General features: G+C 37.8%; 1 protein-coding gene across 16 annotated transcripts in view; it reads left to right on the top strand.

Annotated features, from left to right (window-relative positions):
• Nucleotides 1–2,706: 2,706 nt before the first annotated feature.
• BRSK2 (BR serine/threonine kinase 2) overlaps nucleotides 2,707–25,260 on the top strand; it is a 291,630-nt gene continuing 269,076 nt past the window's right edge. For 12 of the 16 annotated variants that reach the window (XM_072339338.1, XM_072339336.1, XM_072339335.1 and 9 more), the window contains exon 1: nucleotides 2,735–3,180. In XM_072339338.1, coding sequence (XP_072195439.1) covers nucleotides 3,087–3,180 — 94 coding nt within the window. In that variant the 5' untranslated portion in view covers nucleotides 2,735–3,086. Of the gene's footprint in view, nucleotides 3,181–25,260 lie in introns of all 16 variants that reach the window. The other 4 variants (XM_072339337.1, XM_072339327.1, XM_072339325.1 and 1 more) reach the window with 2 other exon arrangements.

Genomic DNA, 25,260 nt, shown 5'->3' with positions numbered 1-25,260 from the left:
CAGCAAAGCCCTGTTTATTCAAAATACTTTGGGAACATCAAAACATTTGGATAAACAGGGCTTCAAATAATTGAGGGAGTTATTGTATAAGTAAATCACACCAGGGGGACGTAACCTAGATTCAAAGGAGTGAGTTTCATATCAAAGGGTTATAGATAAGTGGGATTTTAGTCTATATGAACAGATGAAATAAACAGCATTTGATGATTCAGGAAGCAAGAGGTGTCCAAATGCTTTTTTTTTTTTTTTTTTTTTTTTTCAAGAAGAGTTGAGAATGGAAGGTCAAAGTTGTTGCAATAAGTCACACAGCAGGATACTCTTATGGACTCAAAATAACAATTAATTACACCAAAAGGGTTTGGATGTTTGTTTGTTTTTAAACTCACTGACCTCCTAGTTAGGATCATATGAATGAATTGTTTTTGCTTTTATTCCAGCCGTGACACTGGCATATATTTTGCAGCAGAAAGTGGGGATTTATAACATTCAGGGAACTGTTAAGTTATTTTCCCCAAAGCACAATGGAAGCAAACTGCAAAACACACAAATTGGGTCTTTTATGGGCAATGTTGTCTGACTGCTTATCTTTCTATTTATGATCCAGGCATGGTTTATTGAAATACAATCACCTCGTCATCACCAACCTAAAACCCTCTAAAATACAAATTTTAAAAGCTGTTAAGTGTGAATGTAGGTAGGGATGCACGTTGCTAATACGATTGCATGGCAATTTGGACAGTCCTGCCAAGAGCCAGCTCCTCACACCATGATGCCTCACCTCACAGCACCCTCGCCAGGCAAAGGAAAGACCCTGCTGCACAAGATGTGTGGAAAGAGTTCCAGAGGTGTGTTCTTGACATCTGGTTGCCCTGTTGAAGACCTCATGACGTTTTTGAGCCTCGTACTTTCAGCCTCTGTAAGCATTTTGCCTGCAGCCCTCATGGCTGCTCTGCAGGGGGGTGCAATGCAGTGTCTATCGCCTCAGTGCTTTTGGCGGGAAGAGCAGGGTTGAGCGGTCGCCATCTTGCCATGGCCGCTCAGAGGGCCTGTTGCACCCTCTCCCCTCTGCCTCGTGGCTTCATGGCTCTGTCAGGCATGGGGAAATACCATCCCAGCACTGAGAAATATCAGAGAAAAGAGAATTTGTAGTTTAGCAAAAGTGAAATGAGAGAGGAGGATAGTAAATGTCTGTGGGGTGCTGGAAGCTACAGTTGGTGCCGGTGGAGACGGTCCTCTTAGCAGCCGTTAGCAGGCAGCCCCACAGGGTGAGGTCTGAGGAGGAACAGAGTTCTGGGGTCAGTTGGGGTGCATTGCTGCTGGGGTTTGCTGGAAGGTGGCTATAATAGCATGCTCTGGAATTAATTAAAGGTGAACTGTATAGAGCAAAGCAGAGGAAGGTTGAAACAAGCATTGGGGTTTTTGTTTCCTGAGGGAGATGGGAGGACACCTTGGAGCTGGTTTAAAGTTTCACACTGCTGGCCTGGTTTCCTCACACCTCCTCATCCCAGTAATCTTCTGCAGCCTGTTGGGTGGAGTTGTGCTGCCTGTGTTACAGGTACAGAGCAAATTTCTAGTGTTATTCCAATTTCCTTCAGCAGGTGCTTTGTGTAGATACAGGTATTTTAAAAATACATCCCTTCTGTCAAAAAGAAAAATAAACAGCCCTGGAATAGTTACTAGTGTTTGCACTCAACTAGCAACATTAAGTGATAAGGCACATCCAAGCTTTGTCCTCTTTACACTCTCATTCTTTTACAGGCTTGTCGCAGCTTTCCTCTAGGACTGAAGAATCTGCTGTGCATTTCTTGGTTGCAATTTAAAAAAGGATATCCTGACCAGTTTACGATTTGGAGCAGTGCAGAGAAGAGAAGGTAAAATGGAACTTTGTGAACTATTGGTTTCAGTTTGGTAGACCTGGAGGCTGAAACTGCTGTATAGCTCTGAGTCCAGAAAGTACATAGGTTTATGCCTAAGAAACTTCTTAAACCCTTAGGAATGTAAAGATGTTTGTGAGTAGTTGGACAAAAGCAATGCAGGTTTCCTTACTCTGCTGGTATAGAGCCTATGGATGTATTATCTGTGGATTGGAGAATCCTTTCTATTCCCATTTAACACCTGGATTTTTTGATATAATGAAGACAGCAGCCATGCCATTTTTGATCTGTTCACCTAAGGATGCAAAGTCCGCTTGCTGCTATCAAGTTCAAAAGCACATCTGTCACTGAGTTCAAAAGCTACAGGATGGGCCCTGCTTTTCCTGTCATTTTATTTCTTCTTTTTGTTTCCTCCCCAAAGGCTCTCTTTAAAGGGTAAAAACCACTGAAGATACAGGTCCTTCAGAATCAAACAGAATTAATGAATTTCTCGAGCTCGTTTTCTGAAGTAGGGTTTTTTTTTTTTCCCCTTCCTATTTCCTGCCACAGTCACATCCTTTATTCAGTACCATGGAGGTACAGCAGCACAGTGGAGTACAATTCGTAAGAAAGAAATTTGTGTGCTTGGGATTTAAAATAACACACCGCTTGATTATATTTAATAGTGCGTTATCAATAGACTGATAAACTTGGGTGTTTGCCGTTGCTATTGATTATGATGCTCTGTAGCAGGCAGAAGCAGTAGCTGCTGCTGCTGATGGAAAAGAAAAGGTACTGGAAGGAGGAGGGGAGAAGGAGGTGGGAGACGAGGGGATTGGCTGCTTGCAATGTCAATCACAACTGCGGGGCCCGGCTCTTCCGCTGCTCTAGCTCTGGCTCTCCCTTGAACAGCTCCTAGAGAGAACAAGGCGTGCGGAGCCCAGATCACCAGCATCATGCTCCTTGGGCTTGGATCGTAGATCCCCCCCCCTCTTTGAACATTAAAATAACTGCTTCGCACATCAGCATCCCAGACAGACCCATCGAGACAACAGGCACGTGAAAGAGAGAGAAAAGAAAGAGGAGGAAGAGAAAAATCTGCAACCAAGTGGACTAAAGCAAAAAGAAAGAGTGCTTGGCTTGCACAGCTGCAAAGTGGGAATTTAAAGAACTGCAGAGAAAAATCCAGCTCATCAGCACATACACATTGCAGAATTAGAGATCCAGGTAGAAATGACATCAACAGGGAAAGAAGGCAGCGGAGCTCAACATGCACAATATGTTGGACCCTATCGTTTGGAGAAAACCCTAGGAAAAGGACAGACAGGTTGGTTCCTTTGCAGCAGCACCCGCACCAAGGGGAAGGTGCTGTAGCAGCCAGTGAGGTATTGGGGATGGGGTATATGAGGGATCAGGTTTTCCCATGTGCTGATTTAATGAAGATAATATTCATAAAGGATTTTTTTCTTTATTTTTAATATTCATGTTATTTTTCCTTTTTTTTTTTTTTTATGTTCATTACTCCTTCTAATGGGTGTTGTTCTGGTGACGGAAAGAGTGCATGCGGAGGAAAATATAGATGATGCTTGTGGTGGATTTTCACATCAATTTCTTCTCTGCCCTACTTAGAAGTCTTTTCTTTTTAATCAAATTATATTGAAATGAAAGGTTCACAGCCTGTAGTACCAAGGAGGAGGTGGTGGTAGTGGGGGAGTCACCAGCAGTATTTCATGACATCATGATTGAAAAGGGTGTAGTCCTTAAGGTGCAGTTGGTGTTGGGAAATATATACGGTATGTCTGTGGCACTGACTGCATTGGGCATTTAACAAATATGGATGGATGAGCTGGTGTTTTTTGTTTTTTTTTTGTGTAGCATCTGAAATAAAAGAAAAAATAGAGGATCTATAGCAGAATGAATTCTGGTTATCCTGTGTTTTTGTAGGAAGAATGAGGGGGAGGGGAGGTTATTTAATTATTTCTCTTAAAGCTTGTTTATGAACTCACCCCCAGCAGATCTGCTTGAATGGAACAATGGTAAGAAATATTAAAAAGAGGAAACAGGGTGGATGGAATTAGCAGAGAGCAGGTGCTTCTGCCCTACATGACATAATTAGATCCTCTAAATGCGTTAAAGATCTGGACTTGCTGTTGCTTGCTTAGATAGCATATTCACTTCAAGGGCAGGGGATTCTTAATTGGAAGGAAAACATCTAAAAGAAGCCCAAATGCCTTTTCCTTATTTATTTTATTTTATGTATTTTGTAGTAACAGGTGCAATAAGAAATGGGATCTGGCAAATTCATTGGATTGGGGAGACCCCCCTAAAAGTGAATTGAGTCTTGAGATGGTAATTCAGGGAAAGGGGAAATCAGTCATAGGGGGGCTTCTTTGGGCATGCAGGTATTAAGTGTTGTTCCGTACGGCGGGACAATAAAACATGATGCATTGTGGTGGGGTGTTTTTTTTTTTTGTTGTTGTTGGTTTTGTGTATGCGTGTGTTGTTTTTCTCTCTCTCTTTTTTTTTTTTTTTAAACCAGCCGAGCTTTGCCCATCTGTTGTCTAAAGGTTTTAATAGGCGTTTCCATCCCCAGCTGCTGCCTCCGTTCTGCCTGCTTCCTCATTGCCCTGCGTGGCAGCAGCTCTGCAGTCCGCAATTTTCTTAGGGACACAGTCAAAATCCAGATCTTTCTCTGTAAGAAGCAATGCTCTTCTGAGATGATTGATTATAACCCCCCCCCATCTTTCCCCTCCTCTTCACAACCCCATAGCAACCGTTCAGAGACAAGGATGAGGATGACATTGTCTTCCAGTGAAAGTGACTTTTATTTGTATTTCTTTTTTTTAATCTTTTTCAGTACATCAGCTGCTAAAGGTAGCTTTCTGTCAGTGTTTTGGTTACCACCTTTATTTATTCTTTGCATAGCTCAATAAGCCCTTACTTGTGCAGCTGTATTCTTACTAAAATCTGCTCTGATGATGAAAATACTCCACCAAAAAAATGCAGTATGTTGGAAATGAAACTATCCTATTTCTTTTGGTAATCTTTTTTTTATTTCCTGGATACTCCAGGTGATCAAAGATCCAGCTGTGGATGACAAATTCATTTTTGTCTTCATCACCATTTCCTTTTCTCTTTCTTACCCTTTCAGCACCCCTCCTTCTTGTGTAAAACAATTGTCTAATATTCCTGAAAATACTGCTGCATTAACCTTTCGCTCCAGATCTCATAGCCTGACGTTGTGGTCCTAAAGGGTTATCTGCAGCTTTGGTTATTTTTTTTTTCCCTCTCTGCTAATCTTCCTATCTTCCTCCTAAGTGATTAGAGATGTGGGGGTGGTGGGAGGAGAGCATGCATTTAGAAGCTGCTGCTGGTCTCTGCAGTTTTTCAACCACCCGGACAAGGGTGAAAGTTTCCTTTTGCAGTTTTATCACATAACTGATCTTAATAGATAAGTCTTTGCTGTCTATGCACGAGTGTACATAACTGCACAATGTATGGTGTCATAGAAGCTGGAGGTGGTAAATGAGGGAGGGGAAGAAGAGAAAAGCTTAGAAGTAGCTGATGTCAGGCTATGTCTTCCTTGCTATATCCACTGTTGACCAACATAATAATGCACTGAGGTGAAATCTAGCTCACTATTAAACATACATGGCTGAATATGGAAAGATGCCTTCTGGTATTCTCGCATTTTCTGTGCTAATCACATTTGCTAGCATGCAGAATGCCGTGAACAGTGTGTGCTATGTAGCTGGTCCCCATCCTGCTTGTTTTGAAGGGTAAGCAAGCAACCTGCAGCATTTTAGGGAGATGACAACAAGCGCAGTATGAGGGCCTCATTCACCATACTGTGTCGTCATGATGTGTAACTTTGAATTTGGGTTGAAGTGGCATATAGCTTAAGGAAAAGAGTGACTGTAATTATTCCCTTAGAGCTTGACTTTAAAGCTTGGAAGATTAGGAGGTAATAGATTGGAATGCATATTTATTTTTTTCTGGGGGGTGGGAAAGAGAAAAAATTTGCAAAATGTAATGGTCAGTGGAAAGAAGTTGTGTTGCTAAGTCCTATCCATTTTGTACTCATCATTTCATTTTCTGCAAGGTACTGATTATTTCAGGTATGCAGCTTTAGCTTTGCTCCCGGGTATATTAATATTATACGAATCTGTTAACCACTTTGACCAGCTTTTTCTGAGATCAAAAGATTTTTTTTGGTGTGGAGTGTGGGTTCATAGTTCAAGGCAGACTTAGTGAGGGTGCTGTGGAAGGGTAATATGATGGTAAGTAGAATTCTAACTTGCCTACTCTCCACGAAGTTCTCATTGATTATCTTCTTAATAGCTTAGAAAAATGTTTATCACCAGCATCTTATTTGTCTCTGCAAAGAGGTTCAGATGCTGCATCTCAGACATTAGTGGAACCTAATGACATCTGGCTGTGGTTAGGCTGACAGATGAGGAAAAGCCTTCGATTCAAATTGGTGCGTAACAACTGTTATTTCAAGTGTTAATTAGAATTGAAAATAAGGTATGCAGAATTTGTCCTGAGTAGCATTCTGAGCTGGTGTCTCAAGCTTGTTGAGGGTGAGTGATTCCACGAAGAGAAGATGAAGACCTTTTAGTTGAAGTCCAAAAAGGACTGCATAAGAGCTGAAAGATATGAGCGTATGCTTTTGCTGGTGGCAGTAATGATAGAGAAGATGTGGAAAATTGTTTTGAATAACGTAGCATAAGAATTTAATGAATTAAGAATTTAACTTTCACTGACTTGCTTGCTTTTGTAACAAGTTAAATGCTGAGTTGTCTCCCTTGTTTATTTGTGTTTTTTTTTGTTTGCAGCTGGATGGTTTTGTTGGAGTAGAAGCAGCAGCATAATTTCAATTATTATACTCAAAACACTTTATTTTAGAGAAATATTAGTGCAAAAATTACTTCTGTATATGTGAGTGTGTGGGGAAAGGTTGGTTTATGTAAGTTTCATCGAATTACCTTCTACTACAGTTAATTATGGAGGTTGCTGTTGTAATTAACAGTAATGAGGAAAAGGATGTGTGTCACGTTACAATAGCACATGTGGAAACAGTGCACCTTAAGAAACCCCAATCACATGTAAACATGAAATACTGTCTTCGTTATCCTAAATCAGACATTGCTTTATGAACTTTGGCATCGTAGTTTGCTATGGCACCAAGTCAATGCACAGTTGACTTCCAAAGCACTGTTCTGTCTATAAGTGATAAGAGACCAACTCTACATGGCTGTTATCCTATTAACTTCCAGATAATCTTAGCGAGAAAAACTAATGTTGCTGATCCATTTTGTTTTGTGACTTTTGTTCCATTTCAAGCCCAGTTGTGCAGGCATTCAGAACAAAGAATACTACTGAAACTTGTGTCACTTTGACCTTTGACAAAATGTAGGGGTCTCATTTGTATGCTACGTAACTTACAGCTATTTCTTTTATGTATATCTTGCTTGTGTGAGCCATCAGTAAGGCATTCAGCAGTATGCTGCTCAGTTATGTAAGAGATCATTACACTTGAGTCTCAGCAAATTCAGTAGTCTTTTATTCAGTGAGGGCTTGAACAGGATGTTTCATCACAGCCTTAACCACCTGTTTCTGTGACGTCCTCAGAAATTGGAATTTGTTATTTTTTTGTGTGTGTATCAGGTGTGGTTGCAATTGAAAGCTTCAAATCTATCAGAAGAGTGTTTTGTAGACAGTGATTTCAGAAGCCTGTTTTGTGGTGTTTTTAATTTTTTTAGGTATGTAGTCTAAATGAAGTGTATCATTTTTGTCCATACTACTATATATTTTTTGTCCCACAATGTTAGATACGGGGAGAATTCTAAAATAGTTTTGCATTGTTCAGTTTATTTGTCTACGTGGATGTATGGTTAGAGATGTGTTAATCATTGTGGTTTTCTCCATGGCCTTTTCTTAATGTGTGTATTCTATTCATGTTTTCATCTATATTTCTACTTTCCTTATGAGAATCACTTTCAAAACAGTGAATCTGCACCTGTTTCCATGATTGTCTGTGAGGACTTAACTGGTTAATTAACAGCAATAGTAGAAATAGCAGTGTTGCTAGAAATACAGTATTGCAAGCAGTACTGAGGGTGTTAGTAGTTTTAAAATAATCTTTTAGTGAAATTTTGCCAGGGTGATTAAGTCATAGTGACTTAATGGGTTTTCTAGTTATGATTATGAATTTTCAGAGGTTTAGTAGCTCTCAATTTTAGGTACCTTTGGCCTTATTGTTCAAAACTACTGTTTCCCTGCATTTATGATTAAAATAACACTAGTACTACCTTGGGAGTTGTGCCTTGTTGTACAGACTTCCAAGTCCAAACTCCACTTTTCTGATTTGCACCTTTTTTTTTTTTTTTTTTTTTTTTTTTTTTTTTTTTTCCATTGAAACTCCTTATTTGCTACAGTGAAAATATTTATGAACATTTGTCCTTCTATGAGCTTCATGGAGGCATGCCATCAATCTTTTATCCTGGTATAAGTAGTAGCAAAACTATCATGGACTTATTGAAACAAGAGTAGACTCTGAATGCTTGTTTTCATTTGTAGAGCACAGTAAGCTTTCTCATCAGGAGTTGTTAGAATTCAGATACACTGTCAAGTGAGTAAGACTAGATGATTATTTATATATCAACATTTCAGACATCAGCAGGAAATATGGAAGCAGTGATTTTTCAAATAGAATTCTTGTGCTCTTCAAGTGCTTTTCTTTCTGTCACTGTCCCAGTGTCACTGTGGTGGAAATAACTAACTCAGAATATTAAGTGTGTTTGGAGAAATGGAAAGGATTTAGAAGTAAATTTTATTAAGAGAGGATAAATTTTTCTTCCTAGAAAATTTGTGATGAACAAATGTAGTAAATGAATCCTTATGATTACTTTTATAAATTGCAGTGGAGCAGCTGGTGAATGTTTTGGATTCCCTGTGATTTTTCTCGGTGTACCACAAATTTACTCCATTATTTTATAGAGTCTTTAATGTTATATACACTTTATAGAGTTAAATAATAATTGCAGTGGCAGCAATAAGTGTTGATACTCCTTTCAAAATTAGTGGGTAGGTAATATGTAACAAATGTAGGTGATGAAAGCTTACTGAGTTTGAAAAGGAGTGAGAAGTTCGGAATTAATGCCTTCTGAACTACTTGTTTGTGAAAAACCTACCATGTATTTGGGAGAACAGTCAAAATGAGAATAGATTGAAGCCTGGAGGTGGATTTCCATAGAGGTGGAGTCAAGGCAGACATATAAATGGATGCTTAGGGAGTGATCTTCTTCAAATGCTTTTAAGTGTTAACTTTCTCTGTGAAGTCAGTTGATTCAGGTGTGCTGATTTAAGTGGGAAGCTTATCAAGCCCATGATAAGCAGGTAAAGGTAAGTGAATTTTTATTTGTCACGGACTGTTCTGTTAAGAAGCATCCCAGAGAGATGTTTTGGTTTTGTTTTTATTGTAAACAAACTCAGAATATTTAACAGTCTTATATGATAATGCTATTTGGGCTGCTCAGGTCATGCATAAACAGTACTGTTTTTCTACAGAACATCCATAGTAGATGTAGTAATGTAAATAATTTCTTGTAAATATTATTCATACTGAACTTAAACAGTCTTTATCTGCAGTGTCTGTAAGTGTAGAGTGATTTATTTTAGTCTTTGTTGCAGTTTTTTGTTTTTTTTTTGGTTGGTTTTTTGCAAATAACTATTTTCATCTCCTTTCCTTACCTCTCTTTACCCCACTTTCAGATTGATTGTACTTGGTCAATATTCAAAGATGTGATTTGTACTCTTGACTGTAGTCTGCTGCATATGTTGCGTACAAGTATCGTGCTCCACTTGGATGGTTATGCAAACACTTCTGGTATAAATGTTTGCAAGTGCAGACTCTGAAAATGTAGTTTTCCTACATAGTTTGTCATAATTCCCATGAACATCCTTACTTAGAAAACAGTTGTCCAACAGAGTATTGTAAGGGAACTCTTATGTCACAGCTTGAACTGATGATTGAGCACCTGATGAAGGGAGTGGCTGGCCCAGGAGGCACAGGGCAAGCAATTTAGCTGTGCTTCCCACCTGACTGGTGGGGGTGGGCCTAGGGAGGGAACCCAGGATCTGGCCTTCCTGTGAGCATCTTCTGGATGGAGGCCACTTCCTGTGGAGGAATGTTCTGTAGCTGGAGACCCTCATCACCAGCTGGGTGAGTTAACTTTTTCTGTATATGATTACTGACGTTCCTAATTACACTTTGCCTGGTATCTTATCAAAAGCAATTTCACTGCTTCCAAGGACCAACACAGATATTTTCAAAAGAGCACAAATCTGATTAAATCAGACTTCTTTTTAAATGCATACTTTTGAACAGTATCAGTGGTGTTAGTTAACCTATTTCTTTTTGACTAAATCTGTTTACATATTTGTTGCCGTGTGCTTCCATGGTTCAACCACCCCCCTGCCCTAGATTCTAGCGTTGCCCCCCACTAGAGCCAAAAAGCCATCATGACTCAGCGAGATAAATGGCAAAATGGCGTTTATTGGGAGTAATTAACACCTTATATACTTTAATCACTTCGTCTACGCCTCCTTGAGTGTACATTTGAAATGTGCACCCAAGTTAACACCTACAACATCTCACCCTCCCCATGCTCAACGAAGTCTTGCCTCGTTAATGCCTAAAACACATTAGAATCATTGCTGATAAATATTTAGTCAGTTGATGAAAGATTCAACATAAGCTAGCAGTGTGCTCTTGCAACACAGGCCAACCATATCCTCTTCATTGAGAGAAATGAGACCAACAGGTTGAGGGAGGTCATTCTGCCCCTCTACTTTGCTATTCTGAAATAGCAGGGGGGTTGGAACTAGATAGTCTTAAAGGTTCTTTCCAACCCAAACCACTCTGTGATTCTATAATACTCCACTAATATTGCTGCAGACATTTTTTTTTGGTCATAAAATCATCATTTGTGCCATAGATGTCTGTGAGATTATTGTTTTCTTATGGACTATACTGTATGTTGTTTATTTCACAGTGACCTCGGGATGCAGTTTTTACAGTTTATTAAACAGAAGTGTATATCAGCAACTGAAAATACTGCCAAGGACGTTTATAGAGGATACAAAATATAAGCATAAGAAATAAAGGGATAGGTTTGGTTTAATGTTAACATTAAGTTCTGATTGGGAAACTGAAATTGAAGAGTGAGGTGGACAGAAATAAATGGTGGTATTTAAATACAAGCAAATCCAGGTGTGTTCCCTTTGCAGAGTAACCTTCAGGCTGATGAAAGCGGTTGATGTACTCAGTGCTGGGTTGGGTGGAGCAGAATATTTACTGTGAGTTGTCAGCAATAATGGTTATAATTTTGAGAAAATTATTTAAGTATTTCCATAAGGCCACAGAGATCGTGATCAACTGACATAAACTGAAGCTGCCCTAAATTACCTTTCAGAGTCTTAGTAGCTGAATTTTCAGTGCTGGTCAATTTGTGTTTAACTCTTATTGCTCCTTCAATTGGCTTTTTTTTTTTTTTTTTTTTTTTTTGTGTGTGTGTGTGTAAATATAGTAGCATGTTTATTATTAGAAACTATTTCTCAATTCCTTCTTTAAACCTCATTTGTGATGTTGAAAGGGTTTAGTCTTGAAGGGACTGTTCTTTGTTCAGTCAGTAATAGGCTCTTCTCTATTTTCCTATGTGACTTCTACTTGCTGATAATGAGTGATCTGATAATTAAGGAATTTGGAAAAAAACTTTATTTTTCCAGTTACTGATTAAAGGAGTTTATTGCTGGTTAAAAACAAACAAACAAAAAAATGTTGCAGAGATTTGTAACGCTGGCAGTAAAACCGAACTGATACTGGGCTTAGATGGCAATAAGAGGGGAAACAAACATCATTGGCTGAAGATGTGTAAACGCCATCTCTATTTTCTAAATGTTCCAACACTAGGTGGAAATTATATCTATGATAATATTTCTAGTGAAGTACTGAACTTTTACAGTTTAATAAATGGATAGGAAACTGTTCTCAGGCATCCATTTAGTAAGTGCTTTTCTGGCTTCCTGCACCTACTTAACAAACAACATACTCTCTTTATATCCTGAGGCTATTGCAATTTTGATTTGCCATCTTTTGTGGTGTATGTTTAATGTTGGAGAAAAAACATCTGTGATGTAATGTGTGTGTGTGTATGTATGCATATTTTTAGAAATGATATCTACATTACAGACGTATTAACAAGTTCTGCTTTTGCAGCATCATTTGTCTGTGTTTTCAGCTTTACGTGCTGTAATCTGAGTGCCTCTGTCACTTAAGCATTAGGCGGTATTGACTGGAACAAAAATAATGGAGGAGCTCCTTTCTGGGAAGAGCAAACTGGCCTAGGCAAAAAATCTGTTAGTTTTCTGCTGTCCTTCTGAAGCCTGCTCTTGGAGCTTTAAGTGTGACAAAGGTTTAAGGGTCGTTCTTCAGCAGCATGTGAGAGTGTACCAGGCCTTCGTATTAACCCAGGGATTGTTGGTGGAACTCCTTATCTTTTTCTGTAACCTTATTAGTTATTTTTGTGTGTGGCTAGCAATGCAAGCTTCTACTCAAATACTGACTTTCTTAAAATGAATGTTTAATTGGTCTTTGTTGAGGTACCTGTAGACCTTGTTGGCTTGTCGGCCATATGATAATATAGTTCACAAGGAAGCACATTAACTTATTTATAGCTTAACATGAGCTGATGTATTGTTTCCTTTTATTTTTTTTAAACAATGTTCTGCTCTATTGAAGTTTGAGCTAGGCTATCACATGACTATGCGGCGACAACAGTTTTACTGCATTTAAATTAGAACACGAGTTTAAGGTGGAAAAGAAGGCTTCAAGTTCTAGATCCTTGCGAAGTGAAATGGGCTGCATGACATTTAGAAACTTCTTGTGCCTTGTGCTGACTCATTGCCAGCTGGAGCTTGAGTTATTCATCTTGCCTGCCATTTGCCCAGAGTAAGCTTCATTAAGTGATGATACGGATTTCTTCTAATAACTGTGACTTGTCTCTAAGTTTAGTGAATAGATTTGATGCTCAGATTTTTACCTTATTGGAATCTCTTCATCCCCTCTGTTCCAAAGCTCTTGTCTTCATTTCAGGTTGCAAGTGGTGGGTAGTTACAGCTGCTGCATTGGGGTGAACTGACATAATCAGATACAGAATTGAGCTACAGATTTCCTTTTCAGTTTTGGACTTTCTGTGTTTTCCCTTTGGTTACCTTGTCTCTTCAAACTAGTAGCTAGTTCAGAAATTAACATCCTTATCTAGAGGATGCTAGACACATATTTGGTTCTTTCTTTAGCAGAAGTTTCCTAAAGTGAATCAGTGAAGGCCTTAGGAGGGAATTCTCAGAAAAGTTTTGGTGATGTTACAGTTCCATGACTGAGATCCTTTATAATTCCAGCTCTATTGTGATAAATGATGAGAAAAAAACTTCCATTTTCTTACTTCCTCTCAGAAGAGATTAAGGATTAAATAAGTCTCTCCTTCCTTTGTGGGTGGATTTATACCTTTTTCCTCAGACATTCAGTGTGAAACATATGGAATCTTTGAGACTTTTCTTGCACTTTCAAACTTCATTGAAACTGGTTAACTTATCCTATTGATATAGGGGGAATTACAGACAAACAGCCTGAAGGTTTTGTTTTCTTAAGAAATCAGGCTGAAGCAAAGCTGTTGTGAGCACTGCAACTTCTTTGAATTGCGTTTAGTTTAGATAGCAATGAGATGCTGCTGTGGCAGGTTGAGTTTACTGGAGCACTGATACTTTTTGAATTTTGTCCCTCACCATGGCTAAGACTAACACCTAGTTGAGATGAAAAAGTGATATTGGGCCAGACTACGTTATGGTCATATTATCACAATACTGTGAAAGTTTCCATCTTCATAAGCTGGTTTCCTGTCCACTTTCTGCTGATGAAGCTGTACAAAGCAGGGACGGTAGAGGCTTGAAATCCCTGTATTTCCTCCATGTATCCATTTTGGTCTAGTGGCAGTATTTGAAGTAGTCCTTTCCTGCAGAAAGCTGAGAGGAAGACTGAGAGTTGTTTGTATGTTTGCAATGCCTGTCTGTACAAAAATGGTCACCATAGACAAAGCAGAGTATTATATTACAGCTTGGCAATGACACAAGTGCCATAGCCCTATTAAACGCAGACATTTGTTTTTTTGAAAAGGCATGGCCATGAGTGGCACAGCTTTTAAGAATCCTTATGCTGTGTGAGCAGCAGCATTAAACAGCTTTTTATTAACTTTTGAAACTAGTTAAATATAGGCCTTTCCCCCACACCCCCAGAAATTTACTGCTCTTATGAATTTGTAAAGCTTGATGAAAATAGTAATGGTCAACAGGAAAGATCTCTCCTAAGTGTTAGTGTTTTTTGTTTTTGTTTTTTGTTGTTGTTTTCCTGTGCTGTGTTTCTTCTGGGTCTGTGGTTTATTTCATTGCTCATGTTTGTGAAATTGCATCTCTTTTTTGCTTCTGGTTGTTTTCTGATTGTACTGAGGATATTACTTAGTCAAATTCCCCACTCAGTTACATCTGTGCAGCCCCAGTGACTTCCAGGCCTTGCTCAAGCTTGTCTGAGAGGGGAGTTTGACCCATGAGCACGCTTCTCATTGATGATAGTAGAGGCAGACCTCTGGCAGTGTTCTAGTTAGGAACAGCCTAGGAATACATCTCTATAGTGAATATTCAAGTGAATTAGAGCACAAAGTGGAATGATACTCTAAGTGAATTCAATTCACATTGAAAATACAGGCACCATGTTTTAGAAATCACTGTCTTTCATCTTTAGAACAGAAATCTGTTTGCTCACAGAAAAATTAACGTAGGCAAATAGTTTGGATACTTTAAGCAGTAATTCTTCTCTAATATTCTGTCTTTCCTGACCAGTTTGCGTTATGTCTTCTACATTCTGATGTATATTTAGTATTGCTGCACCTTTGCTAGGGACAGATATGTCCGAACTACTAGCATAGTTGGACATGTGCCATCTTGTTACCAGGTGGCTCTTCCTTCTCAAAGGAAATGCTGCATACGTAGGTGTAATTTCTAGATTTGGGCTTCAATGCTGTCATCATCATTGCTCTTATCACCATCAGTTCAGGTGAAATGACAGCTGAGAGCCTCTTCATCTTCACCAGTGTTTATTTGTTCTCAGTGTTTTGATGCCTGTGGCCTGGAAACTGGTTTGTCCACAGATTGCTTCTCAAACATCTGTGAAAAGATTGATTAGAATAACAAAGTTAACTTCATATTTGCTTCTTGAGTATTTACTACCTGTTTCCACGAAGTGTACTAGAGGAGAGAAGCTCTGATGTGGTAGGCCTTGTTGTCTTTGCTGTACAGGTGGAAACTGAGGACATGCTAAGGAAAAGGATTTTGATCGAATGACATGTCTATCTTGCAATCAGAGGAGCAATATCACCAGTATCTCATGCTATGTCTCCTGGCACAGGAAAATAGGTCACTGTAGGCTGTGTGAAGTTTTGGTAAGTCTACCTGAGCATCTGAGACCTTTGCTGTGTGTAGAAGTGTAGGCTTCCCCATCTTTACATGATGATGTACTCAGACCATTTGTGCCTTTGTTATGCTCTATAATAAAACCCCCATCAGCTAGAAATCAAGGTGGTATGTCTGATATAGATAAGCTGTGTTTGTATACAATGGCCTATACAGTTAAGAGTGTGTATGATTTCACTGCAGGGTTACTTTTTTTTTTTCCTTCATTTGCTCAAAAAAATACTAACCTTGTGCTTTATCCTGTGAAGTTCTAAATCTGCTGTGAAAGATTATTCTGTGCTCTCAATTCCTATTGGATTAAAGATACTCAGCTTCTCAAAGGATTGCATCCCTATTTGTACTCTTATGCTCTCTAAAATACTATTAAGTCCTATACTGGCGATTTCTTGGGGAAGAGCAGTAGAGGCACTTGAACAGAGCTTGTTTTGTACATGTCTTCATGCGGTATAATGCAGATTATTCTGAAGCAATAACTATTTAGTTGTTACTGGCCCTGGAACGCTCCCCCACTGACTTGGGGTGGAGCGTCTGGTGAGTTAATTTGTCTATTTTTCATGATGCCCTGCTGTAAAACTAAGATAATGCTTAAGTTCTCCTTTGGGACCAACAGGATTATCCAGATAGTAGTGATACCATTTTAAAGAATAGGAAGCAGCATGGAGGGGCCTGGAATAAAGCTACTTTTTTAGACCCAGTGCTGTTTTTTGGTTTTTTTTTTTTTTTTTTTTTTTTTTTTCCCCTCTTGTGAGTGCTCATGTGCATAGCTTCAGTTCATTTACTTTATATCTGTTGGTTTTTATCTCCTGATGACATAGGCGATCAGGATATGGCCTGGTCTTTCCAGGTGGTGATACCTTTTTATGCTGCATTTGTTTTCCATAGCTTCTGCTTCTGATTGCTGTAGTCTTGATTCATATGTGTGGCAATCTCTGTGGCTGCATTGTAAAACAAAAGTTGGTTTAACTATCCAGTAAAATATAAGAATTGCTTTGATCTATCTCCATCTTCAACAGTTTGTTGTGGATATGCTGACTTGTTGCTTTTTTTTTTTTTTTTTCCTTTTCTTTAGGTGCGTTTCTCTCTGGTCTCTAAAACAAAATGTCAGTGAGTTTAAAGACAAACAAAAAAAAAACCAAAACAAAACCTGTTTGTGTGATGCTATGTATAAAAGATTTATAACTTGGTCACTTTTGTTTATGCTCCTGTAGAACCAGTAGAATTATGTGGCAGTGTTAAAGTGCAACAGTTTCATTTTCCTGCAGGCAACAGCCCTCTGGTGGTGTGCTGAGTTTTCTTGTTTTGTTGTTGTCTCTTTTTCCTCTTTTGAGTCACTGGAAATTCTGACAGACAGATAAGATTTTAAAAATGCCTCAGACTAAGTTGTTTCATAGTCCTGTGTCTTCTCTTCCTCCTTTCTCCAGACCTCACCTCATCCACCCCCATCTAAATTTGAAAGTGAAATGTAAAAGGCAAAGCAAGGTTAATAAATGCACCCACTTGATAATAGCAGCAGTCTTATTTGGTCAAGTGGTATTTACCAAATGCTTTTTCAGAAAGCTTCAGCTTACAGAAATGTTGCCTGGAAAAGGGTATAGGTTGGTGTGAAGTGGGTGTGAGGTTAATGGGTTACTGTGCAGACTGATTGAATTGTTAGGAATGCAGGCATTTCTGAGGAGGCCAATGATGATCTCAAAAGTTCAAATATCAAATAATTATTTTTATTTTTAAAGGGATGATCTTACAAGTCTGTTATGGGTGTTACTGTTAGTTATGTTTCAAGTAACTGTCTGGAAAAATATTGCAGCTAATGAAGAAGGAGAATCCTCTGATCAGTGCTTCAGAAGTGTAATTTTTGCTTTTGGTAGTGTTAGAGTCAATGATCATTTGAGTTCTACTTAGTCCCTCTTTTGAAGGACTATGTGATATATTGGGAAGCTGAAATGGGAATTCAGAAAGTAGCTGAAGCAAAATGTTACTCGTTATTTCTGAGGTGGTAACCCAGAGTTCTGTGCAGGGGTTTTTCAGAAACTAAGCTTGTGACAGGAATGTGCTCAGTTTGTTTCATTTTCAGGACTATAGTAAATTTCAAAACCATATTGCATCTGCAACTGTGTTACTGTAAAATGCTCTGTAAGAAGGCATAGGGTTCTGTTATGTTTGGACTCTCATGTTATTTTAGGAAGGGAAGACAAGCTTTTCTGTAGTTAAAGCTGAACAGAAAATAATTCATTTTTAAAACAGTTTTTAAAATGCACCTATTTGAGCGTGATGTTTGAGATCTGCTGTGTATCAAAACTGAAACAAAATTTAATGAATGAATTTGTTTCTGTATGTTAATTTTTTTATTAATAAGGCTAAAAATGGATAGAATTTATTTGGTATCACAGTACTTTTAACACTTATTTTAGGCGATGGACAATGGTTATAGCATATATGTCCTCTGAATCCATTTTGTGGGCAGAAAATAAATCTATGGCTTTACTAGATAATGCTTTAGATGACCTGTGGTATAATTACTAGTCATTATCAATAGATAAGCAAAAATACATTGAGCAAATACAGTTTCAGCCATGCTGATTTTGGGGGTGTAAGTCTCAGCTTGTGGGGTTCTTTATTTTTTAAGGGGGTGTTTCATTTGTGTTTTTTTTTATGCTGGTTTTACATAGGTTTCATGTTGCAGGCATGGGTCAAATTTTGACTTTCAATTCTTGTAGTTAGTATAATATGAAAAGGAAGTAAAATGAAAGAAGAAAGCTAGAAAGAAGTAAATGTGCCCTCCTCCCCTCAGCCCCCATCTTGAATGTCAGTGAATGTCAAAACTTACTTGATATTATGCTGCTTTTAGTTAAAAAATGATTTTTGGCCCAAATCCACTGAACTGAGTAGTAGAAGTGTCTTGGCATAAAAAATAAGACAAATAAGAGATTTTGGATCATCTTTCAGTGTAAGATACTGAACATCACCCTAGGGCTGCTCTTTTAAAACTTAAAAGTGGAGGCCAAGGCATCGCTAGTATTTCTTGAGTAACCCATGGTCTCTGAAATGTGATTTCATTTTTGCTTATTCAGCTTTTTGTGTATGGTTTAAAAACACATGATGTTGTAACACGTGGCTGCAGCCGTTTACTGATAGTTTATTGGAGGAAGAGTAGGAATGGATTACTACCAACTCAGGTACTGTTTAAAAGCAAACCAAAATACCAAAACAAATGAACAAACAAACCACAACATCACAAAAAATCTGAAAGGTCTAATTACTTTTTCTAACATCTTTTACATTCAGTCCACAAAAATAAGAGTACAAATGCCTGGATAAGGAGACTTGTTTCTTTTCCCTTTGAAATTGAATTTTCTCTCTGTAGAAAAAGTGATGAATCATCAGTGCATAAACAAAATGGCCTATAGTTTCATGAAGCTTGCCGTCTTCCACTGATATCATCCGTCAAAAATGAGGATTTCTTTTTTTTCTGTTGGCTATTGTAGTAAACCAAGGATGAAATTAACCAAAGGGGACAGTGCTAGGCCACTTCAGAACTTTCAGTTCTCTGTTTCCTTCTAAGAATAAAGTTTTTCTTCACATATATGCCAGTTCAAAGTGTTTAAAAATAAATACTTAAGTTACAAATCTGGAAATTAGATGACAGGGAGTTGTATTTCAGATAAAGTAGAGAATATATCTCCCTCTGTTATTCTAAATAGGTGTTTTTACCAGTGAGAATCTCAGATTGTTTATTTCTAGCTTAAAAATGAAAGCAAGTAGTTCTTGGTTGTTTTTGGAAGTGTTGAATTTGATTAACTTTGGTGTTGATCTCAGCATAGAAGTGCATGTATCTTAGGAGGAATTAAATCTATAAGACGCTATTCTCTCACCTTAACAGAGAAGCAGCTAAAATTATACTGTCAGTGGCCTGATGTGCTCTTCACTTTGTGAACGTTTGTCTGGAATGTACTTTTTAATTGTTATTTTCCATTATCTCCTAACCTGCAAAATACTGACGTGGAAAAGGAAGCTGCCCTATTACAGGCTCTGGTTTTGTTTGTGGCTTGCTTGTGTTTAGTAACATGACCTTTGCAGTTTTTGCCATCCAAGTATTTATCTTGCTGTGAAGTTGTGTATATGTACTTATATATGTGCTATTTCACTGCATTTTGCAAGTTGTGTAATATGAGCTAGTCCAGATGCTTTGCTGTCACATAGTTTTTGTTTCCTCTGATTGTGACAGACTTACCTGAGAGTTTAAATTTCTCCATGGTCATCTGATGCGTGTTAATTATCTTCTGCCCAGAGACTGTTTTATATGAAAATAACTCCATAACAGCGGGTCACTTTTTTGTAATTTGTACACTTTTTCTTGAAACTTCTCTTGGGTTACTGGTAGTCTGATGCAGCAGAGTGGTGTGTCTCAGTGTGAACCTTTTTGTCTTTCATTAATGTCTATATAAGTATCACTGTACACCAATGTGTGAGGGTGTGTTGTGCGAATGCTCTTTCAAGTGAGAGAGTTGTATGGTTCTGGCTCCTGAATAACAGGTTGACTAAACAGCTTCAGCAAAGGCTTTAGTATAAGGGGTATATGTGGAAATATTAGTCAAATGAGATTTGTTTATAAGCTGTACTGAAAAACCCGTAACCTTATACGCTCTATCTTCAACTGTGATGCTTATGTAAAATGACATACTGCTGAAAAGAAGCATTTAGTAATTGAAATGTACGTGGGTGACTAAAAGGTAATATATATGCAGCAGTGTTTTTTTTACTTCTATTTTTGTACTTCTGAAAAACCCATCTCTGCCTCCTATAATAACAAGCATTGATAGCATCAGAAACAACTTTTATTTATTTATTCATCTTATGCTTTATTTAAACCTGTATTCATTGTCTGGCATTCAGTAGGTCAGTAGTATAGGATCACCTTACTGCTCACCCTTTGATTTATTTATTTATTTTTTACTCTTTCCCTGTGGCAACTTTCTCTGTTGGGTGCAGCTGGATTTAGCTTGATTCCCAGCTTTGCCAGCAGCATAGTAAAATCGAACTATAGCATTTGAGAGCAACTGGTCTATTGGAAAAACAAGCTGAAGCAATCCAGACTTGGATTTCAAAGGGAATGGAAAGGTCTTGTTCCATGCTGCTGTTGCAAGCTCAGCATTGTGGGATCTGATTGACTATAACCTCACTTAGCATTAAGAAAAACTTAAGGATATTTAGTGTAATGACAGGCTGTGAAAGTGGGGTATGTGAGCTCATGAAGAAGTCCACGTTCTCTCTCTCCATAGGCATGTTGGTGTGTTGCTTATGCTGTAGCAGAAATGGCAAAAGTGAGACTGTCAAGTCTTACTCTAACACAGAAAACACAGTTTGACAATGCGTTACACTGGAAACAGTCTGAATTTGTATCCCATTGGCTTCAGAAGAGTTGGTCTATTTTATCCCAGTGTAACTGAAAGAAGGGTTTGGTCCTTTGATGTCATGGGCTAGGTCCTCAACTGCAGTCAATTGATGGAGGGGCTTACACTCTCTGCTAGTAGACTTGCTAACCTGTGATATGGGTTGACCTTAACAAAGGCAGTGTATGAGAAAGGGCTCTGATATTGTTTTCTTTCTGTTCAGACATTGCTAGCTAAGAGAAAAACAAAGCCATGTGTACTATGAAAGGTTATAGTGTCAAAAGATTTAGATATCACACTTTCTGCAAATAGTTTTTGCCTTTGAAAAAACCTTACTGTAATGTTCCTGTTTCTTTCCTTTCTTTACACAAATGTATCTATGTTAATGTACAAGCTAATATTATATTGCCTCTGTTCTAAGCTATTCACAAGAACTTGCTTTTGTCTTAGAAAATTGACCTTTGGACTTTAAAACAAAATAATAATAATAAAAAAAAATTCTTTCAGTTGGCCTGTAGTCCCCAAATGACTTCTTTCTCCTTTGAGAGGTCTTGCTAAAAATCTATATGACTAGGTTTATTTTATCTGAATGTTGGCAGCAGGAGATGGTATAGAAGAGAAGGTCATTAGTTCAGTTCCTTGTTGGAAATAAATCTCTGAGAAAGTACGGATAATCCTTTATTTGAGGCTCACTCAGTTGTTTTCCTGTACTTAGTTCTATCCATATCAGGATTTATAATTTTTTTGTTCTTCCTTCCCTTTTCATTTGAAAATCTATAAGGTGTTAATTTTGCATTAACATCAGTGAATAGCTACAGATATGAAATGTGCCAAGTTGAAGAGGTACTGTCGCTTACTTTAAATCTGGATTTTTTAAGACCTTTTGAGCTTGAATAGAATGCTTGTAGGGAACAAAGTAATATTTATTCCAGAACTGAACAGAACCACATGCTTACCTTTTAACTGCTTAACTCCATAAGGATGTTTTGTAATGCAAACATCTGCAAACAGATGTTGTCCAAAATTTTATGCCCTTTGGCATTGTGAAGTCCAAGTGTCAGTTTTTCATTCCTACCTCAGCTTTGGGTATGTCCATGCTGCAGTTAATACCCAGGCAAGTAGAAGGATTCTATGTTGCTGTGATTGAGACTTGTACCTGCATTTCCAAATTTGAAGTGTCTTGGTTACCTCTGTGTGTGATCACAGGTTTTTAAACAGTGTAGTTCTTGATGGGCACAAGAAGAATGTTGTGATAAAACGGTCATTTTGCATCAAACCTGAAGACTGTTTTGTTCTAGTGTGATGTAGTAGATATTAGTTGCTTTATTATTATTATTATTATTATTATTAACTACTGAACTGACTTTAGAATTACCAGTAGTAAGGCTGTTTTTTTTTTTTTTTTTTTTTTTTCTCCCCAGTATCTGTTGGTTTGTAATTGACTTCCATCTGGATGTGTCAAAGCTCATCTTTTGGCTTTTTTTTCTTAATACAAGGATACAAATCTTTTCCCAATATCCATCTGTTTAACAGATCCTTTTAAAGTTCTGGTGATATTGTGTTGCAGCAACTTTGTCTGTGCTTTTATACTGTGTAAACTTGCAAATGAAGGAAAAAGAACACTGAAATACTTTTATCCTATTGCTTCCTTCTCTAATTGTTCTATTTACTTTATATTTATCATCATTCTGTCTGACTTTGTTGAAAGTGCCTTTACTCAGGTCTTTCTGACTGGCATCTTTCATTGTGCTCTGATGCAATCCTTATACATGCCTTGTTTTTGCTACTTGGATCTTAGTGTTACCTATTTCTGTATTGTTTTTTAATGAGAATATTCCAACAGTATGTGTAATTGATTGAGACACTGATGTTACATACTCAGTGTAATTCTTGATCTTGCTTAATGCTTTGGTTGCTTCTGCACATCAAGTTGATATTAAAGCGTCTGAAGTGATAGCAAGTCAATTAGGGTCCCCCATTAACTTAAGAACTCTGCAAAATACATTTCTGACTTACATTATTCTTGCTATTGTGCATTTGTTAACGCTGAATTTCATCTACAGTCATGCCGTCTGTCCACCAGGCTTTGTTGTTAATCTTAAAGTGCATAAGTGTGACTCAAGTGATATGCTGGTCTTGTGCTAGCCTACTGTGCAGGGGTAAATTTCACCCTTTATGAACTGATGTGTCCTGTCACATTAATTGGGGATATACTGTGTATTTCCTAGGGCAACGCAAAGGATCAAATTTCCCTATTAACCCTTTCAGAACTGAATTAAGTGATGCCTTATCTAGAATGTCTACCACAGAGCTGATGTATTGTGATCTGTAGCTTAAAAGTTCTGATCCAGCTGGATGCTACTGTAGAGAAAACCCGGAAGTAGCAGTCTGCTGGATGCTTGAGATATCCTGAGCTTGAAAAGGTCAGAACTACAATGTTCAGGTGCTGAGAGATTTGTTGGGTTTTATTTATTTTTTCTCATTGATATTTCTATTTTTAATATATCTTCTTTCAAAGCAAAACAGTAGTTTTTCTCCCAAGGCCTAACACATTAAACAAAATTTTGCAGAAGTGACTAATCTGTGTTACTTATTTTTCCCCATCTACTTCCTTGCTTTTGTTAAAATTAAAATCCATTTCTTTGCTGTTTCACACAGTTTTGTAGGTAGTTCAGCAAATGGCTAGATTCAAATTTAGGGATTCTGATTTCTTTAGTTATCTTCGATTTTTGAGTCTTGTATCTTGACATGTCCATTTTGTTAGCTGTAAAGAAATAATATTGTTCCTTACCCGAAATGCTTTGAGTACTGCAGACTGGTGTCTTAGAGAAGCTAGAGGTTTTTCTTGGTGTTTTTTGGAGTTGTAGCCTGTCATCATATATATATGGGACTTGTTGACATCTGATTTATCTTTGTTGCTTGCCAAAAATATCAACAAATTTACAGATCAGACAAAAAGGTCTTTTCTCTGTATCATCAGAATGAGGGGAAAATCTTGTTACTTTCAAAAAATACTGAAACTAGATGAATTTGTAGCATGAGGGGTGTAAAAAATAGGTGAACAGATGGGAGAATTTTTCTTTCTTGCAAGCTTATTATTATTAATGTTGTTATTATTTATTTTTTGTGGTTCTAACTTAGAAAAAGGGCTTGATGGGTTCAGTGGTCCCTGATTGCTATAAAATGGGCAAACTGTGCCCAGCTGTTCAGTGGATGCTTGTCTGATTGTGGAAATCCTTATGAAGCAGAACAAGGACAAAAAGAGAGGAACATACTGGTATCTTAGTGGATTTAGTTTTGCACAGTAGCATCTGCTAAACATGTAGTGACTCTTAGCAATTTAGTCTAAAACCCATAATTATTTAATGAGTAACTGCCTACTTTCTCTCCTGTGTGTTTTTCTCCCCACCCCATGAAAAAGCTGGCTTCAGGATATGCATGAGGCATGGTTTAGTGTGTTTGCCTGCTGCACATATGAGTATTCTCTATGTTGTTTTGATTTATTTATGAGTCTTTATTTTTTAATCTTTGTAAAATTTCAAGGAGAGAGGAGATGCATAGGACCTTTAGATGACAATCTGTAGCTTCTATTATCTAGTGACAGATGCCTTCTGACATGACATTTTAGGGACTTTTGAGGCTCTTGGTAATATTATTTGTGGTACAGGAATGACCTTGCATATCAGAAGGTCTTTGCCTATCTTGCATGTCATCATGAGTTAAATACTCTGGTGAAACAGCACAAAACCAGTAAGTGTTGTGTCTGAGGCTCTTGCAGTCTCTTTATCCCCCTGTCATGTTTAGACAGAAAATAAGAATGGATGTATCTTTTTAAAGAAATAGGATAAATTGTTGCTGAAAGGAAATAGCTGTATATGTTGCTTAGAACATTCTAAAGGCTGTGCTGAATACTTCATCATGGGTGGTATTTGGAAAAAGAGCTGCAAGAAATCTAGCATGGGGAAAGTTCAGAACCTTGCAAGCAAGTTTCTGGACTCAGTAAATCACTAATGCATTAAGTCAAACTATTTTATTTGACCTAGGTGGCTTGTCTTGCATGTAGTTAATATTCATTTTACTTATGATGCTGAATGTGTTCCAGTTCAAATTGTGTTTCAGTTTCCAACTTACTAATAGATCACACTGATTTTCACTAGTGGAGGATTTTGATTTAGATTCAGCAGTGGAGGGCAACAGTATTTGGAGTGTGTAGATGCTGTTTTCTATGCAGAAATTTATAAGAGTGTAGGGCTGGGAAAAAGAAAACAAACAAACAAAAAAAACCCCACAAAAAACCACAAGAAAAAACAGCCTGAAAGGCTTCCTATTTTAAACAATATCTTAAATTTCTCACTGTGGTGTTTTGTCCTGATTGTCTCAGCCCTGGAATGAGTTCCCACCTATGTGGATTCTGTATCAGAAGATTTTTAGCTTCA

Source organism: Excalfactoria chinensis, chromosome 5, assembly GCF_039878825.1.
Source record: "Excalfactoria chinensis isolate bCotChi1 chromosome 5, bCotChi1.hap2, whole genome shotgun sequence".
In the NCBI taxonomy this organism is placed as follows: Eukaryota; Metazoa; Chordata; class Aves; order Galliformes; family Phasianidae; genus Excalfactoria; species Excalfactoria chinensis.
The sequence above is the reverse complement of the archived record's forward strand: the minus strand, read 5'-3'. Positions and strand labels throughout refer to the sequence as shown.